Consider the following 9,602-nt stretch of genomic DNA (forward strand, 5'->3'; position numbering starts at 1 on the left):
TATTTATATTATTAAAGATTAAAATAAAATTCATCTTAAAAAATAATTTTATAAAAAACTGTTAAAATAACTTTAAATTTAAATAAGTTTTTGAAATTTTAATATAAAAAAAATTAAATACTAAAATATTTTAAATATCATTTTTATAAATAATATAAATAATTATTTAAACTAATTTTTAATTTAATTTTTTTTAAAAAAAATATTCTATATTTTTTTAACAAAAATATTATATAAAACTATAAAGAAATCTGAAACAAAGGTTTAAATGCCACTCAAAATATTCACTTTTTTCCTCTCAAAAACTACTTTACCAACCTCCTTACACTCTGAAATTTTTTGTACAACCATATAATGAGCACATTAGTTTTACTAGAATCATGACCATTCAAAGAAACACAACCAATTATATGTATATGCAATCTCGACCGTTGGATCATCATGTAAAAAGCACAATCCGTGTAAAATCTAAGTATCCAATTAAACTTAGACACATGGCTTTAACTATACATAAAATAACTCTCAGGCCCTACCTAATTTTTCCGTGTAGAAGTTTTCCTCCATACCAGATTACCAGTATACCACTAGCTTCTCGATACAGTTCACAAACTCTTCTCTCCATTTTTAATGACAATTTTCCTCAAATCAACTCTGCTATGGACTATCAAGGTGATTTTTTTTATAATATCATCATTTGTTTCTTCTTTATCATATATATAATGATAGATTCACTAACTTTTCCTCTGAAACTTTAAATCAGCATCAATTTTATTGGAGCAAACCTTCCAGATTACAAGTTTTGTACCTCAAGATAAGATGTTATGGTTCATCATTTTTATCTTATTTCAACAGCCTTGATTTCTTTGATTAATTAGGTGAGTTTACATAGTTTTTACAACATTACAATTTTTTTACAGCAATGTACTCTCGGTTGGTCATGTTATTTTTCCTTTTGATTTTCATAGCCAATTTGACTTTTAACATAATATATTTATCTATGTATTTATAAATTATTATATGGTTCATTGGAGCTAATGTTTGTTTGATTTTAAATCATCAACTACTTAATTAAGAATATTACATGTCACTTAACACCCTAAATAATTCTTAATCAAAATATTTTTTATGTTAAGAAATGCTCTTTATTATAATTTACTAAATCAAATTTTATTTCCACCAATTAGTTTTTACCATTTTTTCAAGTGACACCTTTATATTTCCTTATGGGTTGTTTGTTCATAAATGTATTAAGCAGTGGGTATTTCCCTCCATCCTTTCAAATCTGAAAACCTATTCAAAACATATCCACCTCTTTCATTTTCAATACATTTCTCTTTAGTTTCCTATTTTTTGTTCTATCTCCATAAGAAACCAAACTCTTTCCTTCCAGCTTCCTCTTCAACATCCTTGCACTAAGGTAATCTATTGTTTTTCCAGAAATCCTTTATGTTGTAGTTGTAGTCTTTCATTTTTTGTATTGATGTTGTTTCTATGTGGTTTCAAACATGCTTGTCTTAGACATGTGCCAAGTTTTTGATTACTCCATTTTTCTTTTTTGTTTGAGCTTCTCCAAGATTCCGTTTTTTGGTTACTTGACGATTTTTTTCTTTTCCACTTTTTATGCCTGCTTCTGTATAATCATGTTATTTCCTCTACCATATGAACTCCTTTTTTGTTAGGTAATCCAAGTTTTTAGGTTTCATTAGTTTACAACTTGTCAGTTTTAGATAAGATTCTGTTTTTATGGAGTGGTTTTTATGTTTTGTTTGTTATCGTCACTTTTATTGTGATATGTATGTTTAGTAATTACAAAGTTACATTGTTAAGGCCAAATGATATGCGACTTGTCAAGGCCACCTATTACAAAGTTACATTGTCAAACATGTCAAGGGCACCTATTATGATATGCGACTTGAAACCTGAACAAAACGTTTGGAAAATTGATTCGCGTTGTCGATATTTGAAACATCAAGCAACGCAATGGCCAAACATTTATCCCGCACACCTTAACCATATGTTTAAGAAGAAGTTTGCTTTTCGTGCAAAATACCAGCCTTACTACAAACAGGCATATGTAGTTAAACTAACTCAAGATCTAGATGTGATCTAACAAATAAAAGACGGTATCATGAGCGATGTGTTAAAGAAAGAAGTCCTTAAGTTATTAGAAGCTGGCATCATATACCAGATTTCAGATAGTAAGTGGGTAAGCCCTGTCCATGTGGTACCAAAGAAAGGAGGTATCACCGTCGTGGAAAATGAGAAAGGTGAGCGCGTAGCAAAACGAACAGCAGGAGGATGGCACATGTGTATAGATTATAGAAAGTTGAACAAGGCGACTAGGAAAGATCACTTCCCTCTTCCATTTATAGATCAGATGCTTGAGCGTCTAGTTAGAACTCGTATTTCTGTTATCTTGATGGATATTCTGGCTTTTTCCAAATCCCTATTCACCTAGAGTACCAAGAGGAAACCACATTTACTTGCCCTTATAGAACATTCGCTTACAGACGAATGCCCTTTGGGCTCTGTAATGCACCTGCCACTTTCCAATGCTGTATGATGTCAATTTTCGCAGACTACCTCGATGGAATTATGGAGGTAATTATGGACTATTTTTCGGTGTGGATTTGATTTTAAAATTGCCTTTCAAATTTAGAGAAAATCTTGGAAAGATGCGTGGAAGTGAACCTTGTGTTGAACTGGGAGAAGTGTCATTTCATGGTGAACGAAGGGATAGTCTTAGGACACATCATCTCTGAGAGAGGCATAGAAGTTGACAAGGCCAAGATAGAAGTTATAGAAAACCTAAGCCCACCTAAGACCGTTAGGGAAGTGAGGAGTTTTCTAGGTCATGCTGGGTTCTACCGACGCTTCATCAAGAATTTTTCCAGAATAACAAAACCTTTAACAAACCTATTGATGAAAGATGTCGAGTTTGAATTTGACCAAAAATGTCTTGAAGCCTTTGAAGTTTTAAAGCAAGCACTGATTTCAGTGCCTATCATACAACCCCCTGATTGGACGCAACCCTTTGAAATCATGTGTGATGCTAGTGATTTCTCTGTAGGAGCCGTACTATGCTAGTAGAACCCTAGACGCTTCCCAGCTTAATTATAAAACCACAGAAAAAGAATTGCTAGCTGTAGTGTTTGCTATCGATAAATTCCGATCCTATTTGGTAGGAGCCAAGATAATAGTATACACTGATCACGCTGCGATCCGATACTTGTTAAGTAAGAAAGATGCTAAGCCTAGATTGCTCAGATGGGTTCTTTTACTCCAAGAATTTGACCTCGATATCAAAGATAAAAAGGGAACAGAGAACTTAGTTGCTGACCACCTCTCTAGGTTAGAACATCTTAAACCTGAACTAATACCTATAGATGATCACTCTACCTATGAAAGACTAGTAGCTGGAATGAACACAATTGAGAAGGATACCCTGCATACCTCTGGAGAGGAAACTTATGAGGAAATCTCAACCTTGAACAGCGCACCATGGTACGCAGATATTGTAAATTATCTAGCCGCTGATATCATACCCCTGACCTAAGTTACCAACAGAAGAAGAATTTTTTCAGTGATGTTAAACATTTCTTTTGGGAAGAACCCTTCCTATTTAAAAGAGGGGTAAACAACATATTCAGACGATGTGTGCCAGAAGAAGAAGTAGGCAATGTCATTGAACACTGCCATGCTGCACCTTATGGCGGACATGCAAGCACGTCTAAGACATGCGCTAAGATCTTCCAAGCAGGTTTTTATCGGCCTACCATTTGGCGCGATGTCCACACTTACATTTCGAAATGTGACCGATGCCAATGCACTGGGAACATCTCAAGACGTGACGAAATGCCCTTGAGTAACATTCAAGAGGTAGAATTATTCGATGTTTGGGGTATTGATTTCATGGGGCCTTTTCCTTCCCTAATGGGTAACAAGTACATCCTAGTAGCCGTTGACTATGTCTCAAAATGGATCGAAGTTGTTACATCACCCACAAATGATACCAAGGTAGTTATCAAACTGTTCAAGAATATCATTTTCCCTAGGTTTGGAACCTCGAGGTTAGTCATAAGTGATGGAGGATCACACTTTATATCTAGGATATTTGACAAGCTTCTAAGTAAGTACGGAGTAAAACATAGAGTAGTAACACCATATCACCCGCAAACCAGTGGCCAAGTGGAAGTATCGAATAGGGAAATTAAGCAGATCTTAGAGAAAACTGTATCGCTGTCTAGAAAAGACTGGTCAACAAAACTTAGAGATGCTCTATGGGCTTACCGAACGGCCTATAAAACCCCTATTGGAACAACCCCTTATCAATTGGTCTACAGAAAGTCCTGTCATTTACCTTTCGAACTGGAACATAAAGCCTATTTGGCAATTAAGGCCTTGAACTTAGATTACCTAAAGGCCGGAGAGAAACATATCCTGGACATTCACAAGTTGGAAGAGCTTCGCTTGAATGCATATGAGAATGCCATCATATATAAGGAAAGAACCAAGATATGGCATGATAAGAAGATCATAAAGAAAGATTTCAACATTGGTGACCCAGTTCTCCTATTCAATTCAAGATTACGACTCTTTCCTGGTAAGCTTTGCTCACAATGGACAGGTCCATTTGAAGTATCAAAAGTTCTAAGGTCAGGAGCAGTGGAAATTAAGAATGATTCATGTGTTCCGTTTGTGATAAATGGACAAAGATTGAAGTTATACAAAGGGGGCGATCTTCCCGTTGGTTACTCTAGTCATATTCTGATAGACCCTCTAATTCCTACATGAAGTAAGATCTAATCGTCAAGCTAATGACGTTAAACAAGCGCTGCATGGGAGGCAACCCATGGTTTATTTTTACTTTTATTTTGTTTTAGTACATATATATATATTATCTGGACTAATTTCTCGTGTTTTCTTATTTTCAGGATGAATTACCTCGATGGTATGGTTGTAATTTTCAGGGATGAAGCGCAGAAAGCCCAATTTGCTGCTTTATCTGCTAGACCTATGGTACCCACTAGTGATCAGAGCTGCATGGGAGCACTCAGGATTGAGCCGAGTATCAGATATCTGTGCAACCAACTTGGCTGGAATGATTATGCTGATGATGTCCACAAGACCTACAGAAACCTTACTCTAGAGTTCCTTAGCTCCTTAGATTATAACCCATGGGTGGGTGAAGGAGATGACCGAGGGCGGATTAACTTCAGATTGTTTGGCACTGAGTACACCCTGAACATCAAGGAGTTTGGAGATTTACTTGGTTTCCAAACTGGACCGACCGCCATCACTGAGACGCCACTGAATTACTTTTTGAGCAGAGATATTGACAAATTTTGGCAGGACATTACTGATGGAGCTAGCCTTGACCCTTCTACCCAGCTGTCAAGGAAGATCCACAATCCAGCTTTCCGATACTTTGAGATGATCCTTTGCCACACATTCTTTGGGAGGAGCTATGTTGACCACCTAGTCACTGCTGAGGAGGTCCTATTCCTATACTATGCCAGCCAGTCTAGACCCATCGCTAGTGGAGGTTTTCTGATAGAGAGCTTAGACCAGACTGCCCAATCTACTGCAGGATTCATACATTCCGAAGGGAATGTAACGCAGATAGCCTCTGCTCTGGGCTTGGACAGGATGTTATTTCAGCTGACTCCATACTGTGGGTATACCTTTCTGGATCTAGATTTCTGTATGGATCGTGGACTCATGAGGAGGGCCTCCTTCCATCCATATCAGTATAGGTTACTCATTGACGATCGGACAGTTTACACATTTACCCTGCCAGACCCTCAGATGACATGTGTTTCCAACCCTGCTAACTGGAACTATTATGTGGAGGGTTGGGGTGAGACATCATATTATACGCCTGAGTACACTCCTGGCCCTGAGGACCCCATTCCTGAGTACACTCCTGGCCCTGAGGATCCCGTCCTGGAGTACACACCCGGATCCGAGGTTGTGCACACTACTGTTCTTACTAACAACCTCAATTTGCAAGAACATGACATTCACACTCTATTGATCGCTATGCGCACCGAGATAGCCACGCTCCGCAATGAGGTGGTTGACCTTCATCTACAGTTGGAGCTGAACGATGCCTCCTTTGCTGGTGAGTTAGATGATCTAGCTCACGAGGTGGCAGAGATTCGACGCCAGTTGACTGAGCTGCGTGGCCCAGACCCTCCTGTAGAGCATCCTCCCGGTTGGTGATAGATCTGTGTTGTTCACGAGATCTCTTGTCTTAGTGTATATATATATATATATATATATATATGTGATTTTCCTTTCAGTCTTATTTGATACACTTGCTGCATTCTCTGTTTTATGCACTATAGTACTATTTACATTGTGATGACCTGACGTTCGTACTTATATATATATATATATATATATATATATATATATATATATATATATATATATGTTTGTGTTTTTCCCTTATTTGTAATTATATTGTTCTACTAATGTTTTTGTTTTTCTGGTCATCATAACGAAAAAAAGAAGAAAAAAAATTATATATAAATATATATATGTGTTCGCCTACATATGTATATATATTTTTAGAAAAAGATAAATATATATATATTCCCTCTATTGATTTCCTTTGGTGGTCTGGTTACTTCTATTGCTCGTTTAGAAGACAACGGTTTAACATAATTTCTCACCGTACGTCTTCAGGTAAATTGCAAATTCGGAGATCTTCCTCACAGAATTAATTCTGAGCCCGAACACATGAAATATAGTAAACCTCAAGACGGAGTTTTTGGCATATGGATCACCTCAAATTGATTTAGCGGACATAAGTTATGATTTTTCGAACCTTCGGAAGACAATGGAACGGCAAAATCGAAATATCATAAACAATTAATTTTCTGCCACTTTCCTTAATGAATTGGCCTTCAAGCCACTTTCCGCGGGAACCGAACCCATATGACCTTCTAGTCGGGAGCTACGAATTTTGCACTTGTGTCGCACGCTCGCGAAAAATGAACAGAGTCGCCACCAATATATTTATCCCATAAGGGAAAGGAATATCAGATAACCTAACAAAGGAAGGAACAAGGTCTTGCGACCAGAGATAGGGTACGGGAGTCGGTTACGCAAGGGGAAGGTACTAGCACCCCTCGCGCCCATCGTACTCGATGGTATCCACCTATGTTTGTTTCTATCTAAAGGGTTTGTACTATGTCTATGTCTAAATGTGAATGCATGCAAAAAGAAATACGGGGAAAAGAAGGAATATTTACAAATGTGTGTTCGTTCAAGCCCCGCGACTTGATGCCTACGTATCCTTTTCAGGAATCAGAGCGCCGTAGTTCGGCTCCATAGTTTTGTTTGTTTTTGTGTTTTTTAGTTGGGCGGCGTTAACGCTCGCGCTCTTGCATAAGGGATCGACCTAGGATGCAATGGAGCGGAGATAACAATGCCCTTAAGAAAGGAGAGAAAGAGAGAGAGTTTGAGCGTTTCGAGGAAATCCCTAAAGCAAGGGAAACTCGAGTTACTCTTTGGTTTGTGTTTTTTAGAATTTGGGAACTTACGCCCGAATGGAACCCTAAAGCAAGGGAAATCCAGGCACTCGAATGATTCCCTAAAGCAAGGGAGATCCAAGCTTCCATTCTCTTTTTAATGATTTTCACTTTGATTATTAGTGTTTTAAGTATTTTCTTTGTATTTTTTAAGGGGAATTTATTCAAGTATTTTTAGATGTTTTATAGTTGAAAAAGAAAAAGAAACTAGCCTAATATGAATGGGAATTTCTACCTAATATTATCATGGTTTCTACCTAAGGTTAGGATTTAAAAGAAGCATGAAAAATAAAGCGCTAAGTAGAATATTGAAAATAGCATGAAAAAGGACAAGTCAAAATATAGCACAAAGTGAATTGAAAGTACTATTATTTTTATGGTTTTAATGAAAGAAATGAGTTCAAAAGATTAATGTCAAAATTAACCTAAAATCTACTTATTTTTATGAGTTTTTTAATATGAAAAATATCAATTAAAGGGACCAAGATTAATTCCTAAAAATGATCTAAAAGTCTAACAAATTTTATTGATCTTATTGTATGTCCATTTTTATTACCTAAAAAAAGAAGATAAAGAACTATGTAAAAAAACATAAAAACTATCAATTAACTATGGGCTCAGGGGGGTCAGATGTGAAATCTAGTGGTGTATGTTAAAGCAAAGGGCGCAGGCCCAAAGGACTGGCCCAGGGGGCGTTTTTTGTTGGCAGGAAAAAAGAAATGTGCTGGGCCATTGGGGGTGTGGATAGCACATCGTGTACAGGCCCATGAGATGGAATTGATCCATATGATTTCAGGTTTTATTAGATTTTATTATTGAACAATTAACCATATTAATCATCATTTAATCACACTAAGTATCCATTATGTTTATTAAGAAGAAGATTAAAAACAAATTGAAATTGAAATGGGAAATAGGGTTACCAATTGAGACTTCTGAGCTATGAACGTCCTTCTCGTTCTTCATATGGCCGTAAACGGCGCGCCACCTCTCTCCTCCGATTATCTTCGACGTCGCCACAAATTCACCGCCGTCTCCGCCTTACGCTCTTCTTCCGTCTATCTCCGATCTTTTCTTCCTCTGTCTTCCGCTTGTATATCTTCTTGGTGCGGATGCGGAGTAATACGCGTAGTTGTTGTCTGATGTTGTGGAATGCGTTCGATGATGCTTGAAAATTGTAGATGATGTGTGAAGCTCGGCGATGGTGGTTGTGGAGCGTCTCACAGATTGTTGAAGCTTTGGATTGAATGGATGGATTGCAAGTTGAAGGCGCGTTGCGGGATTGCGTATCGCAGATGGAGAATTGATGATTGGAGCTATGACCGATTCGAAGATAACTATAAATTCAAGTGAGCACGCTTTACTCTTTTCTTTTTTCTGATTCACACTTCTTCTTCTCCTTCTTTTTCTTGATATTTTTCTGTTTTCTGAGTCTGATGTGATGTTATCGTTGAGAGAGAGTGAGGTTAAGCTCAATTTAATGGAGCTTCTGAGGTTGAGGGAAAAGAGAGAATCACGGAGGTGAAGGTTGGATTGATAGAGAGGATTGGTTCTGGTTTTCTGAGCTTTGATGAAAATGAAGAATGGAGATGAGGGAGATGATGATGGAGATGAAGGAGAGTGATTGCAGAGAATGGTGAGAGAGTGGTGAACGTGAAGGTGAAAGGTGGATGGTGATTGAAAAAAATGGCGTGAAGATTGAATTGTGGAGGGAGATAGTTTATATAGAGTGTAGGTTCGGGAGAGTTTTTGGCTTGGAGATAGGTTCGGTTTTAGTTAGATAGGTTTGGAGTGAGGTTGGGAGATGCTGACTAGGAATGGAGGAAACTGAATTAGTTAGAGGTTTGGAAGTTAGTTTTTTCTGTTTTGGAAGTTTGCTGAGCTGGCATAGTTAGTTATGGTCAGTTGTTTAGAGATAGTGAATTCTGCTGGGGATGTTAGTTAAAGGTTAGAAAGTAGTTATATTCTGTTATAGGTTTTAAATTCTCTTAGGGGATGGTTAAACTGTTAGAAATGGGCCTGTTGACTGATGTAGTAAGCTTGTATTGATGCACTAGTTTT

General features: G+C 37.4%; 1 protein-coding gene across 1 annotated transcript; it reads left to right on the forward strand.

The window, feature by feature from the left end:
- The first annotated feature begins 552 nt into the window (after positions 1–552).
- Positions 553–9,393, forward strand: LOC131595132 (uncharacterized). Its single transcript, XM_058867415.1, has 3 exons — positions 553–669; positions 761–875; positions 4,935–9,393. The coding sequence occupies exon 3, from the start codon at positions 4,936–4,938 to the stop codon at positions 6,223–6,225; it is 1,290 nt and encodes a 429-aa protein (XP_058723398.1). The 5' UTR covers positions 553–669; positions 761–875; position 4,935; the 3' UTR covers positions 6,226–9,393.
- Positions 9,394–9,602: the final 209 nt, after the last annotated feature.

The sequence above is a fragment of the Vicia villosa genome, linkage group LG4 (genome assembly GCF_029867415.1).
Source record: "Vicia villosa cultivar HV-30 ecotype Madison, WI linkage group LG4, Vvil1.0, whole genome shotgun sequence".
Lineage (NCBI taxonomy): Eukaryota > Viridiplantae > Streptophyta > Magnoliopsida > Fabales > Fabaceae > Vicia > Vicia villosa.

What these genes read in the sequence shown, in the direction of transcription:
- LOC131595132 (XM_058867415.1), top strand. Translation starts at nt 4,936, where the DNA reads ATGAATTACCTCGATGGTATGGTTGTAATTTTCAGGGATGAAGCGCAG.